General features: G+C 48.1%; 1 protein-coding gene across 8 annotated transcripts in view; it reads left to right on the top strand.

Annotated features, from left to right (window-relative positions):
- Positions 1–22,220, top strand: part of RNF144A (ring finger protein 144A) — a 158,406-nt gene that overhangs the window by 102,240 nt on the left and 33,946 nt on the right. For 6 of the 8 annotated variants that reach the window (XM_030921267.1, XM_030921266.1, XM_030921263.1 and 3 more), the window contains 3 exons: positions 2,382–2,529; positions 8,145–8,234; positions 17,799–21,181. In XM_030921267.1, coding sequence (XP_030777127.1) covers positions 2,382–2,529; positions 8,145–8,234; positions 17,799–17,930 — 370 coding nt within the window. In that variant the 3' untranslated portion in view covers positions 17,931–21,181. Of the gene's footprint in view, positions 1–2,381; positions 2,530–8,144; positions 8,235–17,798; positions 21,182–22,220 lie in introns of those variants that run through there. The other 2 variants (XM_030921265.1, XM_030921262.1) reach the window with 2 other exon arrangements.

Genomic DNA, 22,220 nt, shown 5'->3' with positions numbered 1-22,220 from the left:
TAAAAATCAGAAGATGTCACATAAAAACTGGAATTTCTGGCTTCTCTGGGAAATCTGAATCCTGAGCCTCTCCGAGCCTGCCTCCCCATGCTGGCGGCAGCCAGCGCAGCAGAGCAGCGGCCCGTGCCTCAGGCACCTCCCGGGCCAAAGCCCCATAGTCCTCACTCTCCTTCTTGTCCCCCTGGAACTGAGGCTGCCTATCAGCTGCCGTTTATAAGTGAGAAGACACTCAGCTAGTTTTTGTATTGGGGAGTTTTTTTTTTTTTTGGTTAAATCTTCTCCTCACACCATGTTTTTATCCAGCCCCTTGACCACTTCACTCATTTAGCATCACCTGCCCGCCCCTTCAAGATGCTGGGCCACATGTGGATTGTGATTAAACTGTCAAAACTCTTGTCTGCATTTATAATGAGTTTACAGTAAATGTTATTAGTAATAATTTTAAATCCAACTCAGATACTAGGAAATATTTGAAAGCTATTGTCTATATCATGCAAAATTTTATGCAGAGCACAGTACACCAGAACTTGCATATTTTAACTGTTTTCATTTTGAAATGTCTCCCCAGGAGACACTGTACACGGTGTTCCTGCCGTTTCTTTCAAAATCATCTTGTGAGTCACATGAGAAAACTGGTTTCTTAGCTTTAAGGTGACACCTGGCTTTCAAACCAAAACAACGTTATCTAACCTGAAAACCAACCTTGATCACCAGATTTGGTGTCTCATGACTTCCAGCTTTTTGCAAAATCAAAGTCATTCTCAGAAGGAGGCCAGGGCTACCGTTTGCTCGGAGCTGGCTGTGTGCTGGATCCCTCTGGAAACATTTGCACGTATGCTGTCTCATTTGCTCCTCGCAGCAACCTTAGTTCATTCTTTATCACATTCTGCGTGGCCAGGTTGGTCTGCAGTTTGCTTTTAAATTGGAAGCATTTGAGCTCGGGACCATTGTGTTATCTTTCAGTTCTTAATAATAAGTACTGTTTATAGAGTGCCTGGTACTTACGTGCTGGCTTCTGCGCTTAACATGTGCAACCTCTGTAATTCTCACGACAGCCTGTAGAGATGGATGCTATTAGCCTTATTCATCTGTTTTGCAGACGAGGAAACTGAGACACGTAAGGCATAAATAGCACAGCTAGAATCTGTCTGTCTCAAGACTCTGTGCTCTTAATTAGGAGGACATACTGCTTCTCTCATTATTTCTTACTCTGTTGCCTTCTACTAATGGACCAAACAGTCACGTTCAGTTGGAATGTGCACCCCAAGTGGAGGATTGTTCACTGCCAATCATCAGACAGCTCATACTAAAGTGACACTACATTGAATGCTCATATTGACTAGGAAGCTTGTGAGAGATCCTTCAGCCAGAATGCACTCAGAATGCCAGAATTTGCTCAACTTCAGTGAATGTATACTCACAGATGTGTTAAATTCTGAAAAAGCTGCTCACTGCAAAGGAGGGATGCATTTTCTCCTGCTGATGTTGGTTTAAGTTAGCGAGTTCAACAGTATAGCCAATGCACCCCCATAATCAGCGATCACTTCTCTTAACAGTTTATCATTTATTCCTTCAGATGCTTTTATGAATGTTCTTACCCATCTTTTAAAAATTAACAGCATGAGGTGAGTCATACCTAATGTCTGTGTTATCTTTCTTAGCCACATTGAACTACTGCTGCCCCTTATCAAGCACTTCATAAAAGCTGCAGCCCTGCACTGTGCTCTTGTCACACGGAACCTTTTCTCACGGTCACACTGATGAGAAAACCAGGGCTTGGAGAGTTGCTTCACAGCTAGTTTGTAGCAGAGCCAACCCTGACCTCAACTTAAAGCCCTTTGTGCTAACCCTGCAGACCTAGCCAACTTCTGAGGAAAACAATTTTGTAAGAAGAGCCAGGTGGAGCTATCCAAGTAAACAGTGTGTGTTTATGTTTGTGCATTTGCAACACTTATTTATTTTTCTTTTAACAGCAAAGTACATACAATTTATATCAACCCTTTGGAAAGTAGCTCTGTGACTAAGCAGACACTGACCTTAACACGATTATTCAGATACCTCCGTTATAATAAGCCTTTTACTGTATTTTCTTTTGTCTATATACATATATCTCTAAATTTAGATACGTGTTGATGTTGCTCGTTTTTTTTTTTTTTTTTAATTTTTCCTAACTGAAATTGGCTGATTCACAGTGTTTTGGTTAATTTTTTTTTTCTGGAGTTTCCGTTTCTTTGTTTTTTGTTTTTTGTTTTTTTTTTTTTTCATCTAATACCAAGAGAACTCAGTCTGTGAAGTGGAGCTGATGCTTCCAGCATAGCCAGTGCTCCTGGGTCTCCCGTGGGATCTGTCTGTGCAGGGTCCTCACGGCGTTTCTCCCACAGTGCTGCGTTCAAAATGGAAGAGGACGATGCGCCCATCAAGCGCTGCCCCAAGTGCAGGGTCTACATCGAGCGAGACGAAGGCTGCGCCCAGATGATGTGCAAGAACTGCAAGCACGCCTTCTGCTGGTACTGCCTGGAGTCTCTGGACGTGAGTACGGCTTTCAATTTCACCTTGCGCATTTAGCTTTGACGTTTAGATTTGGAAGGAGAAAACTAGACCAGCTATTTCCTAAAGAGCTTGGTGCTTACTCCTGTGGAACAGCGAAGGAACACTGTTTGGTGTTTCTCCTGGGTTTGGGAAAACATTGACTCATGAGCGCCACAGTGACCGAAGCCTTTGTGACTTGTATAGTTCTGGGGCCGAAACACTTCATGGAGGTTCAGGATCCAGCCTGGGATTTAAAGGGGTTTTAGGATCATAGATTTTGTCTAAGCGGGGACTGTCATTGTCAGTTTGGGCTGCTGTGACATAATATCATAGATGAGGCAGGTTAAATGACAGATGTTTATTTCTCATGGTTCTGGGGGCTGGAAATCCAAAATCAGGGTACACCAGATTTGGCTCCTGGGTTCTTGATCAGGGTTTCTTCCTGGTGTTCAGGATAGTGAGGACAGACAGAAGCAGGGGCTGGGGAGCTATTGTGCTTGGGGCCAGTTTTAAGACTTCCTTGACACTCATGTCATCCACAGGGCAGGAAAACATGCAAACCCTTTGCTCTCTGGCAGAATGGGAGTTCTAGCTTCATATGGCAACCTTCTCCCACATGTGCTCTGCTTGAATGTGTCTCAGACACACCACTCTGCGTATGCCTGTAAGAGCCATGTCCCTGACAAGAAGGCACAGCCTCCCAGGCCCACGCTTTTCTGGAGCTTTGAGGCCGGATGCACAGGTTACTGCTATTTCACTTCTCATTCTCCTTCCTTGCCCATATTAGGGCGTGGGCATCTTGCCAAAATGATGAAGCTATGATTTTAGTTTTAGAAGAGTTTATTGGTGCATACTTTTAAAGGAACTATAATTAGGCAGGGCATGGTGGCTCACGCCTGCATTCCTAGCACTTTGGGAGGCCTGGGTGGTCAGATCACCTGAGGTCAGGAGTTCGAGACCAGCCTCGGCAACATGGTGAAATCCTGTTTCTACTAAAAATACAATGGTGGCATGCACCTGTAGTCCCAGCTACATGGGAGACTGAGGCACAAGAATTGCTTGAACCTGGGAGGCTCAGGTTGCAGTGAGTTGAGATGGCACCACTGCACTCCAGCCTGGGCAACAGAGCAAGACTCTATCTCAAAAAATAAAAATAAATAAATAAAACTATAATTAAATAGCAGACCTACTTATCTATTGAAACCATTGTAGCTAGGACAGTCCAAGCAAATGAAGTCGTGTGTCACGAAGGGATATATTTATGTCTGTTCTGCACAGCAAGGATGAATGTATCCAGTCCATCCAATAATAGTATTAAGCCATTCAGGTCTCATTCAAATAAAGCGGGTTATGGGAGTGTGTGGCAGTCAGAGCAAGTCCATGCTTCCCATGTTAGCAGTTCTTCTGTCCAGAGACTGTTCTTTTTTACCAGCGTTTCTGGGCACGCGTTCATACCATGGGGCTATCTCAGAGCAGTTCAACGTGGCACCCAGTGGCTGAGATGGGTTACCTCTGGCTTCCAAGGTGAAGGAGAAGTGGTTCAGACCAGTGGGCAAAGTGGAATGAAGCACAGGCTGAGAGATTTGTCTAGAAGAAAATGAGTGTCTCTTTGAGATGGAATATTACGTATGATACCAGGTCCGTAATATAAAGGCTACCTTAAAAAATTAGATTGCTGCTTTTGGAATTGTTCCTTTGAAAGGCCTGTTGTCTCTTTATGAACTTTAAATTGCTGAATTAATAGTAGAACCTGATGTGGCTGACCAAACCTGGGTAAAATATCACCATCTTCTATCCTGAGGCTTCATTTTTACTTCCTAGGCAAGCTTAATGAATCCGCGTGACAAGATGAGTTTTCTTTATCTCAGGTCCTCAAGGGGATTTGTGGAGTGACATCTGAAGCCTCGCCACACTTTTTAGGGCCTTCAAGGTCTTATTTATTTATTTATTTATTTTTGCATTTTACTGTATTCCAGTTTTTTTTGGAAAACTGATCATTGAGTTATGATATCATATGTAATATCTGGCCCACAATTTATTATTCTTTTAACTTTCCTTAAAGAAGGAAGAAAGTGAAATGTCATTTTTCCTGCACCTTGTCACAGAACCCCTTGCGGATGGATCATTTAGGAGCTGCATTAGAAATGGACTGACAGAAGTTTGGTTTCCTCAGGCTGCTTGGACCAAGTGACAGGGACGAGGAGGGAAGCTGCTGTTTTTCTCCTTCCAGCACAGAAGTGTATCTTCTCTGCTCTAGTCCCTGAGGAAGGCCCTCCCTGTCCAGCTCCACCCTAAAGCAGGTTCCGCCTCTTGTTGATGGAGAGGAACCAGGCTGCACTTTGCCTCCATCAGAGGCGTCATCCTCACGGCCGTGCAGGGTTTCCTATGTTTTCTTTGTACAGGATGAAAAATGACCCTGTGGCCAGAGGAAGCGGATGTGAAGGAAAGGGAGTCTGCTATTGGAGCCCTTTACCAAAGACATTACCAGTGATTTAGGACAAGCACGTAAATGCACTGCCTGAAGCTAGCCAAGAGCACTCAGAGGAGAGAGGAGGGCTTTCCACGGAGCCGTTCTCTCCTGTTTCCCCCAAGCGTGCTTTCTGGCACATGCAGACATCCAGGAGTTATGAATATTTCAGACCGCCTCCTCCCCATCGTGGTCCTTACTCCGTCTCCTCCCCTGCTTCCCTCTCCTCATCTGCTCCTGGCTGAGCCCATCTCCCCTTGAATCCTCACTGCTTCTCAGCGATCACTGCTGGCCCAGCGTTTGCTATCTACTGTAGAAAGGGACATGTGCAGTTTCTTTCTTTTATGTATTTTTTGGCAGTAGATAGTTAATGTTTATTGAGGTGATTGTTCCAGATCAGCATTATACAATTTGCTCTGGATACCTGCTTCCCTTAACACACACAGTATTTCAGTGAGTTGGAATGAGGAAGGCCAGAGAGGTTTATCTTTCTCAAACTAGTAAGGAAGGGAACCAGCCCTGATCTTCCAAACTCTAAAAACCACATCTTTGTGTTAGATCAGGCTGTGTCAAGGCAGAGTTCGAGCGGACATTTTAAAGCTGAAGGTGCTAGAATTGCTCTGGGGCATTTGCTCTTTCACCAGCCCTCTCCCTGATTGCAGCTTCCCGGAGCATGCACCATCGTTTCATCCCACGCTGGAGCTGAATGGAACTTCTCCCTGAACAATAGGGGGAAAGTGTTCCCTGCCACAGAAATAGATCCACGTTCCTGCTGCTCCTGGGATTGTTAAGCCCCAGGGCTTCGTCAGTAAATTAAAAATCACAAGTCAATCATTTCTATATTGTAAAACCATATTTGAGTGCTTTTATCAGGGGATAAGAAAAGTGCTTTTTAAATAAGCATCCGTTTTGTTCATGAAATCTTGACTGCGTGTCAGCAACTCTGCTCCGTTGGACCCCATGTGGGTCTGGTGAGATGAGGGCGGGGGCGGGGGTGGGGATGGGGGGTGAAGTTCTTGACGTTGAGGAGCTTGTCATCTCCCAGACGAGCCCCGTAAGGCATGATCCGGACACGTGGCCGTGAAGGAGGCTGCATGGCTAAGGGTATAAAGTCCCTGTCGGCCCCAAGGAGGAGTCAGGAGGTTACTGGGTCTCGGGGCCACGGGGTAGTTGAGGACTTGAAGGCTGAGTGAGTTTGTTCACCAGGGAAGACAGAATGTGCTGAGCCAGGTTACCACCAAAGACCTGGGCACGATGAAGGAGGATGTGAACTCATACGTGGCCTGGCCAGAGATGCTGGAAAGATAAGGTGAGGCCCAGAAGACGGCCCCTGTGTACCAAGATCAGGGGCCTGGCCCCCGCAGAGGCCTGTGCTTCCCAAGGATAGGATGGATCAGAATCACTTAGGGAGCTTAAGGACTGGGCCCTGCCTCAGACCTTGGAGTCAGAATCCTCAGCTTCCAAAAGCTGCCCAGGTGACTCGGATGTGCAGCCGGGCTGGTCCGTGTCTGCTGGCAGGGGTCAGTAACCACTTCTCCACTGGGTAGTACACAGGATTTGGTTTGAGTTTCGGAAATGTTTAAGTTGCGTTTTAGAAACGTTTAAATTCGAAAACGTTTAAAGAGCCCACAGTGCCAGACATGGCGAGAGGCAGTCTGGAAAATGGAGGTGCACAAATGGAGAATGAGCTCATCTCAGTGCTGTGTGAATTCACATCAGCACAAAGGAAATTTCGGTTAAGAGTTCAAGGAGGAGAAAGCTCACAGTGATGGAGGTGGGCAGAAATAGCATCGTAGAAGAGAAAGGTGTGGCCAGAAGTGACTTTGTGTTTGCGTGTTCCTGCCCTTCCTCTCACAGATGAGGCGTCTAAGTACAGAAGCGAGGCGACAGTGGTAGCTGGGACCCCAGGCCCCAGCCAACGCCTCCTGCTACTGCACCTGTAACAGCCAGGATTTGATGGCCCTCCATTCACTGTACATTCAGACACCAGGAGGCTTGACCCCACAAATCAGCAAACTCAAATATGGTGTCCTCCCCACAAGGAGAGGAAGGCCGGATGCGTCCCCCAAACCATCTTACCAGAATTGATTGAAAGGAGCAGAAGGCCGTGACCCCTGTCCTGCTCCTCCTGTTTTTTGGAAGAGTGACTTCCTGTTCCCCGAGGCACATTGGGCCCTGTGTTTATTTGCTCTTTTCTGAAAAAGCAGCTGTCGTTTTACAGCTTGGTTAAATGAATCAGCAGCCTTGCCCCTCCCTGGTGCCATGTGCCTCACCATTTCCTTCACTGATCAGGATGGAAAACGGCGCCTCCTGGTCCTGGAGGCGCAGAGGGCTCGGTATAGACATGCCGTTCCCCTCATGCCAGTGGGTAGTCGTTGAGATCTGGGTGGCAAGCGCTGAGCTGAGGAACACAGTTAGAGAGACCAACTTGTGTGAGGGTCCCAGCTCCAGGAGATGGAGGTGGGGTGGAGGACGCCTGGAGGGAGGCGTCCCCAGGCATGCAGAGGGCCACTGCCCACTCAGGATGGTCTGAGAAGATGCAGATAGAAAGCGCTCCCCGGGCTGGATCTTGAATCATGAGGGAAATCAAGTGGCCTGAGTGGAGAGAAAGCACTTTCTAGGTGAGAAGCCCGACCCGACGGAGGGGGATGGACCAGCAACAAAGAAAATCATCCAATCCCGGGAATAGCCCTGTCCCTGCAGCAGGAAGATGCCAGGGCAGAGGGACTCTGGTGGAATTACACACAGCCGGGGCCAGCAGGAGCTCTTTGGAGCAACCGTGACCTGCGTGTTCAGTAGCCTTGTGTCCCCACGAGATCCCTGCTTTCCCACAAGCTCAGAAGCCACCCAGTGTGCGGGGGAGGCCCTTCTTTGGGCTGGGCCTGAAGTCTGCTCCAAAGCTCCCTCTAGAGCCCGAAGCTGTGCTGTCCAGGGCTACTGGGTGATGAAGGGAGGCCCTGGGGAGGAGCAGCCTGGGCCTGCAGTGGCTGTGGCCAGGTGTTCCCGGGTGCGCGCCCTTCCCTGTGTCACCTCCCTCATGTCTCCACTTATCGTGAGCATAGGAGAAGAAATACATCAATGGCCGTGATACACGCCGAACTGAGCAGGGACCGCTCGTTCACGCCGTCTCTGTCTCTGCTCCTCACAGGATGATTTCCTTCTGATACACTATGATAAGGGACCCTGCCGGAACAAGCTGGGCCACTCCCGAGCGTCTGTGATCTGGCATCGGACACAGGTAGGAGGTGATTCACCTAGAACTTTGATCTCAGACAGAGAGAGACTGTGTGTGTGTGTGTGTGTGTGTGTGTGTGTGTGTGTGTGTGTATCTGTAGTGTTTCCAGACTTGCCTATAGGACAAAGATCTCCTGGATAGAAAGAGCTAGTAGATGTGGTTCCTACTGGGTTTTTGCTGGTATAGGGTTATCCTTATGGAAGCCCTGGCCCAAAGTTAGTGTCAACGTGCATCACATTCATTGTCTGATGGGCCTTCAGCATCAGACTTCAGATTGCTTGCACGGGACTCATGGCCTTGGTCATGATCTACCGACCATGTTTAGGTAATCCTTGCCTAGCACTTAACAAAGAGCTTTCTCTTGAGGCCCTGAGATAAGCAAGGGAGTAACAGGAACGGATAACAAGGAAGGAGTGGAAAAATTCCTAGGTCAGTGGTCCCCAACCTTTTTGGCACCAGGGACTCACTTCGTGGAAGGCAGTTTTTCCACAGACTGGGCAGGGGGACGGATTGGGGACGATTCACCACGTTGCATTTATTGTGCATTTTCTGTATGGCATGATTACATTGTAATATATGATGAAACAATTCTACAACTCACCATCATGTGGAATCAGTGGGAGCCCTGAGCTTCCTTTCCTGTAACTAGATGGTCCCATCTGGGGGTGATGGGAGACAGGGACAGATCATCAGGCATTAGATTCTCATATAAGAAACGTGCAACCTAGATCCCTCGCATCAGCAGTTCGCAACAGGGTTTGTGCTCCCATGAGAATCTATTGTTGCCGCTGATCTGACAGGAGGTGGAGCTCAGGCGGTAACGTAGCGATGGGAGCAGCTGTAAATACAGATGAAGGTTTGCTCATTTGCTCCGCCCACCCCCCACCGCTCACTCCTGCTGTGCACCCTGGTTCCTAACAGGCCACAGACCACTGCCAGTCCATGGCCCAGGGGTTGGGGACCCTGGCCCTAGGTGGTAATGCCTGTGCAGCCTTTGGAGTTGATAAAGGACCCTCGTGTTGCTTAATATTAACTTGTGCTTTCAGCACATATTTATCGCCTACTGTGTGCTGGGTACTGCTCTAGGAGCTGGAGATACAGTGGTGCATGAGACAGATACGTCCTTCTACGGAGCCTACGTTCTGTTTAGGGACAGAGATGATAAACCAGCAAGCACACAGAACCTAATAAATCAGCTAGAGGTGATGTGATGGGGAGGTGGTCAGAGATGATGACAGGGATAGACCCTTTTAGGGCTTGGCAGGCCACAGAGCAACCCTGGATCTTGTGCTGGGTTTGTAGGAAGCTGCTGAGGGATTAGCAGCAGGAGGCATGTTGGCTGCTGCTCCCTGCCTGCTTCTCGAGGCGTGAAGGGCTCAAGTCTGTGACTCCTTCACGACATTTCTCAGGAGAGCCTCCGAGGCAGGTGTGTCAGTCTCATCTAAAAGATGGAGAGGCTCAGTCTCAGGGCAGTTGCCAGGACGAGGGAAAGGTCCACCTACAAGGGCACTTCCTGCATAGCCTTAAATGCCGACCACGTGGCAAAGCGTGTGGGCGTCCGCAGCGGGGATAAGACACGCCTCCCATCAAAGAGCAGATGCTGAGCATGCTCGGCCTCGCAGGCCGTAGGTCTCTGCTGCAACTGTCAACTCCACCTGGCAGCACAGAAGCAGCCGACAGTACGTCAGTGAGTTACCTTGGCTGTGTTCCAGTGACACTGTTTACACAGGCAGGTGGAAGTGACTGTGGCGATGGTTGCGTAACTCTGTGAACACACTGGAAACCATTGAGTGTGTACTTTAAATATCTGAATTGCGTGGTACGGGAATTAGGTCCCAGTAAAGCTGTATGGATAAACAAAGCGAAACAGGTGATGAAGCCGATGTGGCCCGAGGGCCATGGCGTACTGCCCTCTGGTCTAGAGGGTAGGTTTGAGCTCCTCCGGCTGTTTTCTCTGCACTTGGCCTTGCATGGCTTGAATCCACACCCCTTCCAGATCTGCTCTGGCTGCTGTGACAAAGCACTACAGGCTGGGTGGCTCAGAACAGCAGAAACGTATTGGCTCAGTCCTGGAGGTCAGAATTCTGAAATCAAGGTGTCAGCAGGGCCCTGCCTGGTCTGAAACCTGCAGGAAAGTCCCTCCTGGCCTCCTCCAGCTTCTGTGGTTTGCCAGCCATCTATGGCACTCCTGGACAGCTCAATGCATCGCTGCAATCCTCCGTCTTCCTCCGGCTGCCTCTTCCCTGTGCGTCTTCACCTCGTCTTCCATCAGTGTCCAAATCCCCGCTTTGTCTCAGGACATCAGCATATGGGATTGAGGCCCGTGCTAATCACCTCGTGGTAACTTGATTGCATCTGCAGATACGCTGTTTCCAAAGAAGGTCACATTCTGAGATACTAGGGGCTAGAACTTCAACATACTGTTTTGGGAGGATACGATTCCACCCATGACGACACCTATGCCCACCTCCCCACACAGCACAGAAACTGCCACGAGACTGCGTTCCTCCTCTGCACTTGGTTTGCCGTGGGCTGTAGGTAGGGGTTGACTGGGTGCTGACTCAGAGTGGCCGGCATTTGCACAGCCACCGTGTGAGTGGATGCTGTTGTGTGCATGTTGGCAGAAACCGAGTCACAGCTTGGTGAGAACTTGGAAACCATTTCCCAACTCTGGCAGTTTCCCTGTAGAGAAGGTGGGTTCCGGGGTGAGAGCCAGTGTTTTCCACAGGGACCCTGGCTGGCTGTTGCTGGATGCTAAGCCTCTCACATACTCAGGCTGACCATCCTCACATGTATTTTGCTCTGGAATCTGCGGTATGAACAGGGCTCAGCCAAGGCAGCCCACGTGCGGCTCAGGTGGCATCAGCTGGGGCAGCTCTGAAGCCGGGCAGGAGCCCATGCAGGCCCGCACCCCATGCTTCTGGTGCTTAATCTGGCTGCTGGCTGGGGCCTCAGCTGGGGCGGGCGGTTGGATATCCTCACGCCATCGTGCCCAGGAGCTGCCAAAGGCCCAGTGCTCTGAGTACCTGGAACAGCCTGAGCACGGGTCTTGGCGGCCACATCTTCCCTGCTCCTCCAGGCTCACTCTGAACTTCTTAGACCTGCAGCGCCCGTGCTCTCCCTGCCTCTCTGCTTTGCCCCGGCTGTTGCTGCCACCTTGGTCTTCATCACTGTCTTCCTCTGCTTCTCCTGTTCCTGCCCAGCTCTGCACATCCACATTCCAGCCCTCTCTGTGGCCCAATCCAGGTGTGACCTCCTCCGTGAGGTCACTTGTGCCTGATTGTCATGCAAGAAGCCCTCCCTCCCACATGGCCCACCCTACTCTGGCCATAGCCCAGTGCTCATCTGTGTCTTATCTCTTAGGATACAAAGAAGTGCTCTTGAGAGCAGAGACCTGTTTTGCTCGTCTTTGTAACCTCTTTGGCACCAGTCCTGTGCCTGGGACACAATGATCCTTGGAAGTAGTGCATGGGCAAAATCGTGAATGACCCATTTGGCGGTGGGTGTTGACTCGCAGTCCTCTCCACGGGGCCAGTGGTCGTCATGCCTTCAGCAGCTTTCTACATGTGGAGAACTTCACCGGGGCCGGGCAGGGAGCTCAGGGTTGCTGTGTCCCTGTCCCAGGACCATGACAGCTGCTTTAGTTTCTGATTCTGCTCCTGGTGAGGAGAAGGTGGAAGTGGATGACTTCGTCCCCATTCAAAGACAGGAAGAACTTTTTTTGTTTCTCTTAGGGAGGGACAGGAGTAATACCCCCTCTCTAATGACACCTAACAGTTCTTCCTTTATTTGAAGGCGGAGGTTGCAGTGATCCAAGATCGTGCCACTGCACTCCAGCCTGGGCAACAGAGCAAGACTCTGTCTCAAAAAAAAAAAAAAAAAAAGTTCCAGTTTACAAAAGTGCAGTGGGACCTGGAGCAATAGTGTTTGGGGAAGCAGAGCAGGCAGGAGTGCCAAGGTGCAGCAAGCGACAGCATGCAGCGTTTGAGTGGACGCCCACCCTCCTTAGGAGCCCTGGCTTTGCTCGGACTCTTCTCTGTCTGCCTTTTGGAAACGAGTCCATGTAAAAAGCTCGCTTCTGCCACCTCCTGCCTGTTTTTGGGCTTCCGGCATCTCCCTTGCCCTGTCCTTCCTCCGGGCTGCTACGGCACTGAGCACGCTGCCAAGTGCAGTGCTGGGAAGGAAACCGGGCAGCACCAGGTGCCTTTGTGGCACGTGCACGTGCCAGGCTGTGGGAATCTCGGAAGATCGCAAGGCAGGGTGAGACGTGAGAAGCCAAGAATTATTTCTTGTTGATAATTCAGCAAGCTGGAATATTCAAGAAAAATAGTATGAAATGAGTGGCACCTAAATCAGACCATAAAGGTCCTAAATACTGTATGTTGCTGAAAGTGCTTTGAAGGAGGAGAGGACAAGTGTGAGCAGAGGCACAGAATAGGACACTGCGGGGCTGGCTGGGGAGCCTTCGGGAGTACAGCTGATGGGAAGTCAGGGGCAGAGTAGTGATTGGACTTGGAGAGGATGTGGTGTCATGCTGTAGACTTAAGTCTGTGTGGCACTAGGGAGCCACAGAAGGTTTTAGAACAGCAGAATTAAATGCTCAGACGGGGCATAACCTGAAGACTTCTGCTGACACCCTTGGTCCTCCACATTTGGCCTCCCTTGTCATCTTCATCTCTACAAAGCAGAATCTGCCAGCCTTGTGGCCTCGGAGGAGCCCTGCTCAGGCTGTTCTGCCTTCTCCACTCCTGTGTCTCTCTCTTTCCCTGTTGTGTTCCTTCTCCCTGTCAATCTATATCCCTCCCATCCGTTTTTAAGGCTCTGCTCCAGCTCCTGCTTCTCTCGTTACCTGTCTCTAACCAGCCCAGACCACAGCACGTGCTGAGCAGCGTCTTTGGAATCTTACTTGATCGTAGCCCCCAGGGAGACATGTACCAGGCGTGGTACCCTGTAAACCCTATAGATCCCTGCGCACACCCACATCGACATGACTTACCCACTCTGTGCTCCTGCATTTTCTGTTCTGCTCTGTTGGCTAAAGTCGTCATCTTGACCCACCAAATTGCTTTACCATCCTACAAATGGGTCAGCTGGGCCACCCTCTGTCACTGACCCTGCCGTGGTTTGGAACTTCTTGCCTGAGTTGGGTTTCATAGGTTCCCTGGGAAACATTTCTCTGTCACACAGGGGCTTGCTCAACTCACACCTCAAGAGCACTCAGAACATGCCCTGAGTTCAGTGTCCTGTGATTCCCGCAACGTTCAGGGTCATCTGGAAAGGTTCCTTCTCCTCAGTTCTTCCTGCCTGTAGGTGTGAAGCTCAGTAAGATTATTCTAAGAGATTTGGGGGAAATCCAACGTGTCTCCTTGAGATTGCAGGCTGCTTTCATTATTTTTATGGGAGCAGAGGTTTTGTATGCCACCTGTATCTTACCTGGCACTCTTGTCAAATGGACCTTTGGAACAAGTGCTGTAAAGGAAGAATTGTCGTTGTTGCACCAAGTTATTGTACACTTTGTTTCATCCCAAGTGATACATTTTTTTTTTTTGAGGCGGAGTCTCGCTCTGTCGCCCGGACTGGAGTGCAGTGGCCAGATCTCAGCTCACTGCAAGCTCCGCCTCCCGGGTTTACGCCATTCTCCTGCCTCAGCCTCCCGAGTAGCTGGGACTACAGGCGCCCGCCACCTCGCCCGGCTAGTTTTTTTGTATTTTTTAGTAGAGACGGGGTTTCACCGTGTTAGCCAGGATGGTCTCGATCTCCTGACCTCGTGATCCGCCCGTCTCGGCCTCCCAAAGTGCTGGGATTACAGGCTTGAGCCACCGCGCCCGGCCATGATACATTTTTTATTCAGTATAGCAGAGTCTTCTGTTGAAGCAAACGAGCATGAGAACCAGCAGAGTGGCTGCGAAGGCTGCAGGGTGGGCAGATACCTCACGTGGAACTGACTGTGCAGTTGCTGGAGTGAGCGTGGGTGCTGTGAGCCACACCTGTGCCCTGTCCATCTGCCCTCTTGTGCATTCGCTGTACACACGACTGCATGAAGTGCTTGCCGGCCTTTTTCCAGCACTATCCCAGAATCAGCCATCATGTGGAGGAGCGTTTCATTTTCACTGGAGTAACCTTACTTCCTTAGGACATCAGCATCTGACAAGGGAGAATCTTAGCCCAAACCGGCTCTTCCTTCTCTTCTGAGAAGTGAAAGGAAACTTGCTTTACCCCAGTCCGCCTCTGATAAAGAGCTCAGTTTTAGTCATAGGATGGCATTTACTAAAGCCAGCTAATAACTGATCTTCTGTGTTCACACGCATCCATGGAGGGGCACAAAGTGATAGTTTCAGAGACTGAGCTGAAGGGCCAGGCGTTCCTTCCAGAAATGCTTCTGTCCTGGAAGCCACATGCAGTGACTGTTCTAAGGGTATTTCCCGCTGAGATCAGTGAAATATGCACGATATATCTCTTGTACTTACACCAGGTTGCTGAGCTCTGTCTGTTTTAAACAAATATTGGACCTCTGGAATAGCTTTTTGGGTATAGATTTTGCATCTGTGAAATGAGAAAATCAGTCTGGATTATAATCCAGGGATCAAATATGATACCGTGATTCCGAACTTGTCTGTGCCACCTTCAGGTACCTAGTTTCAGTGACTTAATAATGTTCCATTCACCTACCAGATCTCAGATTTTGGCTTTGTTTTTCCAAGCCCTTGAATATGGTTTGTAGAAGAATTCTCTGGGGGAAACCGTTCAGAACATGGTCAGTTTATTTTCAACTGGCTCATCCCATGAATCTGGGTCGGACATTTATTATGAGAGGTGCCGGGCTGTGCATGGGAACTTACAATGGTTTGCAGAAAGGGTGTTCTGGCTTTAGGTGGCATACAGCTAAGAAACTTCATGGAAAGGGGTAACTGTTCCTTTAAATCTTAGGGTTTGCCAGTACGAACGAAGCTGTACTGTACAGATTCTCTCTGGAGCCTGAAACTGTTTCCCCATCCGTCTGCCTTCTCTGAGCAAGTATCTGACACACATCCACAGCACACATACACACAGAGTGACTCTTTTGTGATGTTTGCTTCCTGTCTCATTTTTTCACTGCTGGCTGCATAACTCTGGCAACACCTGCATCTGCCTGTCACCCATTGGCAATACGCTGGGTGACCAACTTCTCAAACAGCAGGCAGATTTCAACACGAGGTAGACCGAGTGAAAAGCGAAGATGGTGTGTGATTGGCCGAGAATGTGATCATTTGGTCCAGGATTTTGGCATGATTTTGACTGCAAAGAATGTGTGGCTCCTTCGAGACTGACAGTTGTGTGCCAGGTAGTCGAGGTTGCTCAAAATTGCCCTTCAAATAAGGTAGAGCTTACTGCATGTTGTCTGCATTCTGCATATCAGCGTGCACATGATTTCAGTAAAGCACGACCTGAATTCACACTGGGTAATTCCACCGTTGAAATGTTGTTCAGACAAATGAACGTAGCCAATGGGGCAGCAAGCATGGATCCCAGCATTAGCACAGTCTAATGTATAAATGCAATGTGACATAATTTATTAAATGCAGTCTAGTTTATAAATGCATGCACATACCTGTGTGTGTTGGTTTTGATTTTCAGGAGAAATCTCAGTCGAGGTATACTTTCTTCCACACATCTGGGACGCTTTAGTAGAGTCTCATATTTTAGGGCTGATAATGACCCATTAAGGTCTTTTACTTCCATTGTTTATTTTATAGATGAGAAAACAGACCCAGGGAGAAGTGAAGGCTGAGTTGGAATGAGAACCATGTGCTGGTGCTTGCATTTACTGGTCACACTGAACACCAGGTGGCGGTCTAGCCCTGTCTTCGGTCTCAGTTCTGCAGGCTGCGTGCCTGGGTTGGGATTCTGCGAATGGCGAGGCTGGCTGGAAATCAGGCTCTGTGCCTCTTTGACCAGCCATGCTGCCTGACTCAGATGATGACGTGTCTGCATTTGAGGCTTATTGCTTTTGGCCTTTACTCATAACTAGGGATAAACATGTTTTCAAACAAAAATCAAAATACGTAGCAGTCAGTATTGGGCTTTAAACTCCAGGAAGGACAGGGGGCCAGGTCATTCTCTGATGCACTACGCCTGTGTCTTTTCTGTTTTCTCGTCAGAAATGAACTATTCCAGTCTTCCTTCTGTAGTAACAGCCTGCTTGTCTCCATTATCTCAGCCACTTGCCATTGGAAACCCTCCGTTCCCCTAGCAAATGGTGTCTGTCACTCGCATGGCAGGGGTGTGGGGGGCTGCACCCCTGGAACCTGATGGCAGTTTCTGTAGAATGTCTTGTTGTCAGTTGACTAGATCTTGGTCTTTTTCTGCCAGACAGGGTGTTCCTTGAGGGCCAAGATGTATGCACTTCTGTATTTGCAGCATCAAGTGTAGTGTCTGGGGCATGGTGGCTGCTGAGAGGAAACTTGTTAGTTAATTGGATATATAGATGTATGGATGTTTGGGTGTTTAGATGGAAAAGGGTGGAGAGAGCGAGAAGGAAGGGAAAGGAAGAGGTGGAAAAGAAGAATGAGGGAAAAATGAAGGGAAGAATATTATAGTGGGTTGATGGATATATAGTGGGCAGATGAGTGGGTGGGTGGGTAGATGGAGGGTGTATGAATGGAAGGGTGAAGACTGGTGAATTGGTAGGCAGATGGATGATGGTTAGATGGGTAGATGGGTGGATGGATAGGTGGATGGGTGGATAGGTGAATGAACAAATAGATGGGTGGGTGAGTGGGTGGACGGATGAATGGGTGGATGGATGGATGGATGGATGGATAGATGGATGGGAGTGGATGGATAGATGGATAATGGTTAGATGGATAGATGGGTGGGTGGATGGGTGAATAGGTGGATGAATAAATAGATGGGTGTGTGAGTGGGTGGATGGGTGAATGGATGGATGGATGGAAGAACAGATGGATGGGAATGGATGGATAGATGGATAATAGTTAGATGGATAGATGGGTGGATGATGGCTAGGTATTGATGGGTGGGTGGATGTTTAGATGGATGAATAGATGGATGGGTAGATGAGTAGATAGATGGATGGGTAGGTGTATGGATAGATAGAGAGATGGATGATGGTTAATGGATGAATGGGTAGATGATGGCTAGATGGGTAGATGGATGGGTGGGTAGATGGATGGATGGATAGATGGATGGGAGTGGATGGATAGATGGAAAATGGTTAGATGGATAGATGAGTGGATGATGTCTCGGTATTGATGGGTGGGTGGATGGTTGGATGGATGAGTAGATGGCTGGGTGGATGAGTAGATGGATGGGTAGGTGGATGAATAGATAGAGAGATGGATGATGGTTAATGGATGAATGGGTAGATGGATGGATGGATAGATGGATGGGTGGATAGATGGATGGATGGATGGATGGATGGATGGATGGATGGATAGATGGATGGATGGATGGATGGATGGATGGATGGATGGATGGATGGATAGGTAGGTGGTTGTGTGGTTTACACGTTAGCTCTGGAACCTACAGGCCAGCCCTCCTTACCTCTACCCCTTTGTTTCCTTCTTCCAGGTCGTGGGCATCTTTGCTGGATTTGGGCTCCTGCTCTTGGTGGCCTCGCCTTTCCTGCTCCTGGCCACTCCCTTTGTACTTTGCTGCAAGTGCAAGTGCAGTAAAGGTGATGACGACCCTTTACCCACCTAGAGGAAGCACGATGCTGGAACAAATCCCTGCCTCCGGGAAGTGTGGCTCTCCCCCAACCCTCCCCACCGTCCCCCTCTCACTAAACATCTTTCTTGCCTTATGTGCCCCATTGAGCTTCACAGTGTCAGGCTGGACGCCGTGATTTCAGGGACCTATGTCACAACGTTCGCTGAGGCCCCAGGTGTGGTCACCTAGGTGTGGGAGGGGGAGGCAGGTGTGGGTAGGGCACATCCCCACAGATCAATCTCTGCAGATGACAGGGAGGTGCTGTGAGAAGCGCACCAGGCAGCTTTCTCTCTGTGGTAGACTAGGCATGTCTGGGGATGGCCTAAGAGACTTTCTCCTCCTTGGCTTCTAGATGGCTCCATGTTGTTGGAGAAGTCTTTTAAGGATTGTGACTCTCTTCAGACAGAATCTGATTATTCCAGCTTGAGAAAAGCACTCTGTTTATGACAACTGTTTTTATTACTAATGGCATTTAGTAAAATCCTTTTTAGAAGGTATTTTTTTTCCAACTGAGTAGTGAAAATCAACAAGGTGCATATAAACCATCCTATGCCTTTCTTGAAATGTGCATTTTAAGAAGTTACAGTTAAAACGACTTTTCAGGAGATTTAGAAAGCCTTATGCACTCTGTGTTTTTCTTGAAACTTGCTGTAATAACTTTTTGAACGCTGTAAGCTATGTACTGTTATAAATGTGGTTCCTATATTGTTGCATTTCCTTGATAATACTGACATGTTTAGCGGAACATCTCATCTCCATTAGATTTGCCTTTTGTTGTTTTCTCTCTTTGGTGATTCAGCTCAGCTCGTGGGTCTCATCCCTTCTCTCCCAGGTAGCAGAAAACGCCTTTTATTGTATTCAGTCCAACTGCTTTGCTCGGAAATGGCTCTCCTCCAAATTGTTACTGTCTGGCCTCTGGCCTAAGTCTTCAGGTAGACAGGAAGAAGAAAGCAGCTTTATTGATCCGCAGAGGTAGGGCCTCTTGGCAGAGGCTGGAGAACTCTGGGGGCTAAGGAAGAGCCGGCCAGATTTTCACATTTTTAAAATGTTCTAGTCATTTCGAGAAATCATATATCTTACACAGTTCCAAGTCCTGTTGCTAACCGTTTTGCTCTTGTTGGGGAAAAGAACCTCCTATTTCACTTAGTTTTACTGTGGAGATTTTACCACTTGATCTTTTACAGGGCTGTCTGTGACCATTTCCCTGGCAGCAGGATGCAGGGATGAATAAGGAGAAGAAGTTACACATTACTCCACCATTACTCCACGTTATACATTTCACACACATTACTCCACCGGCTGACTTTGAAAAGTGGAGAAAGTGTATTCTTTAAAGAGAATTTACTTCTAAAAGCCACAGGTGCTTTTACAAAGCAAACTGCATTGAACTGAAAACTTCTGAAAATAACAGGCAAATATTATAGATACATTACAGTGGGATTTAAAAAATCTTGTTAAACATTCTATAAAGAAGTAAAACAAAAACAAAATCCTTTTATCTCAGTTATTTACTCATCACAAGCACATTTTAAAAATGCTGCTTTGTGTGTGTTTGACTTCTGCATTTGAGTACCAGTCTCAGGTCCTAGTTTACCTTCCCTGGTTGGAGATTTATTTCTTATTTCCTAACATTGAATTCGTTAGAAGAAACAGCATCACCTCACTCTTCACCTCTCATGTTAATTTTCCTTATGAAACTGAAGCCATTTAGAAAATCCCTGTGTGTCAAAATGACATTCAAAACGCTCTCCTTGTAATTGCGATTTATAAGTTCAGTAACTCAATAAGAACATGCCTGTGACTCCCTTTCTGGATGAAACCTGGGCTGTGCCTCTCTGTAGTTTGTGGTGCTGTGATGGTGTCTACTGGTAGAATAGCTTTTCTGGAGGTGGGTGGCAACTCCATGCAGGAGTCATTGGCTGGGCTTGAGCCCTCAGCCTGTGATATGTGGATGCAGCTGTCCAGCCACTGCCCTTTAAAATGCCCAGCACACATGGAAGGCCTGTGGCCCAGTGTCCACCATAATCTTGTCCTTCCTGCCTGAAATTGCTGCTGCCCATCGCATGAGCCCACACAGTAGCACCCCCATCCTTGGGATGAGAGTCAGAGCCTTTGGAAAGTCTGCATCCCCAGGGCTAGAGCACAGATGACCTTATTTCTAGAGGGACAGGCTGTTGTTCTCTTAGAGGAGTCTCTGGCCCAGTCATGCACATCTGTAGCCAGCCATCCTCGTGCCTTCGCCTCTGATGTGTTTTACGAGCACGTAGTTCAACCCAGATGGGACCACAGAGACTCTGGGGCCGGCCAGGGGCAGCCGCATTAGCACCTACTGGCTCTGACTTTTTGTATGAAGCATGCCTCAGTTTGCTCATTTTGATCTAGTTACAAAATTAAAATTGTCCATTTCCTAGATAAATACCAGCAAGACCACTCTGAGATACATAAACTCGCATTTCCTTCTCTTTTGGTAGGGAATGCCGCACTCATCTTTGATGGGAATACAGTATTAACCCTGCTTGATGTAAAATGTAAATAGCACCCGGGCAGATGGCCCTGGCTTTGGACTTTGGTCTTGCCATCACCCCCAGTGACACCTGGGAGTTCTGCGTTGAGTGGATGGACTTACTCCTGTGAAGCGGCATAATTTGTCTCCCTTGAAAAATGGCATTCACTCTTGCAGACGGTGTTCACTGCAAAGCCCTGGAAGCACATGGCAGGTGTTCACTAAGAGGCCTTTAATCCTGGGGAGTAAGGGGCGAAGGCCCTTAGACAACCACGGCTGCTGTACTGCCGCCCAGGTGGGGTGGCCAGTGAGGACTGGCCATAGCCCAGTGAACCTGTGGCTTATCTGAGGCCCTTGAGTAACTGACCACATTTGGAGCTTTTGCTGGACGTGCCTGATCTCTTGGTCTGGCTCTGCTGTGTCGTCCGTAGCCAGATGAGTTTGCCCCTCCCAGGAGGCCAGCACCTTGCAAAGATGCAGTCACCATCGATATCCACATAGCAGAGACTGATTAGGATCTGAGATAAAGCACTGGATTGCAGGAATAACTGTCCAAATTAGGTCTTCCTCCTCAACTCACAGGAGTAGCTGTGGATAGAGGAACCAACATCTGCCACCTCTGGCATTTTCTTTCTTTTTTTTTGTTTTTTGTTTTTTTTTTTTTAGATGGAGTTTCACTCTTATTCCCCTGGAGTGCAGTGGCATGATCTCGGCTCACTGCAACCTCCGCCTCATGGGTAGATGGGATTACAGGCGCCCGCCACCTCGCCCAGCTAACTTTTGTATTTTCAGTACAGACGTCATTTCACCATGTTGGCCAGGCTAGTCTCAAACTCCTGACCTCAGGTGATCCGCCCACCTCGGCCTCCCAAAGTGCTGAGATTACAGGCCTGAGCCACCGCACCTGGCCTGTTTTCTTAAAGGGGAATGATCTTGACGACATATTATTCCATAAAACCAGTTTAGGGCGCATGCCAGTTCCTGATTAGAACACAGGGCCCATGGGAGGGACTATCAGAGGTGCAAAAATTACTTCAAGATGAGTTTATTGTTTTCATTTATATTACAGAAGTTAGAAGTCATTTTACAAATTTAGAAGAGAAAATTTTTTCTTGGTATTCTTTAAAAATTAGGGGATTGAAAGGATCCAGGATGGGCTTTGTGCGTGTGCCTCCGATTCTCATTTATTAGTGAGCACACTTGTGTATATATATAAATCACAAGGAGATCATCAAGGGAAAACATTTTGCATGTGTAAAGCTTCATGAAGTTCTCTTTAAAAAATACCAAAGCTTGTTTATTTCTGATAATTAACCTAAGCCCTTATGAAAATAGACAAAATGAAGGAATTATGACCGGCATTACCAAAAACACCAAAAGAAACAAAGGGGCCTGCATTAAAATCTATTTGCTAATGCTTCACAACTAGGAGAGCATGCTGTCTTGATGTTAAAAAAGCCCAGGGTCTCCGCCCTTCCTTTGATTTGTGCAATTCTGTCTTCCACAGTTCCGGAGCCTTCAGTGAGGGGTAGCTACATGCCCCATGCCTGCCCTTTCTTTCCTTCTTTGCTCACTTTACTATGGGTGTATTTTAATCTTGTGTAAAAATATGCATGAATGAGTCATGCACATGTATACGTTATGTATTTGACAAGTGGTGGTAAAACAAAATCAAAACAGATTTGGTTTGTGTTTTTGAAATGTCAGTTCATTTTGTGCCACTAACACTGTGATGTATAAAAGAGCTGTTTGAATGCCTTTTAATGTTGTGTTTTGTACTC

Source organism: Rhinopithecus roxellana, chromosome 17 (assembly GCF_007565055.1).
Source record: "Rhinopithecus roxellana isolate Shanxi Qingling chromosome 17, ASM756505v1, whole genome shotgun sequence".
Taxonomy (NCBI): Eukaryota; Metazoa; Chordata; class Mammalia; order Primates; family Cercopithecidae; genus Rhinopithecus; species Rhinopithecus roxellana.
This window is presented reverse-complemented; position numbering and strand designations above follow the sequence as displayed.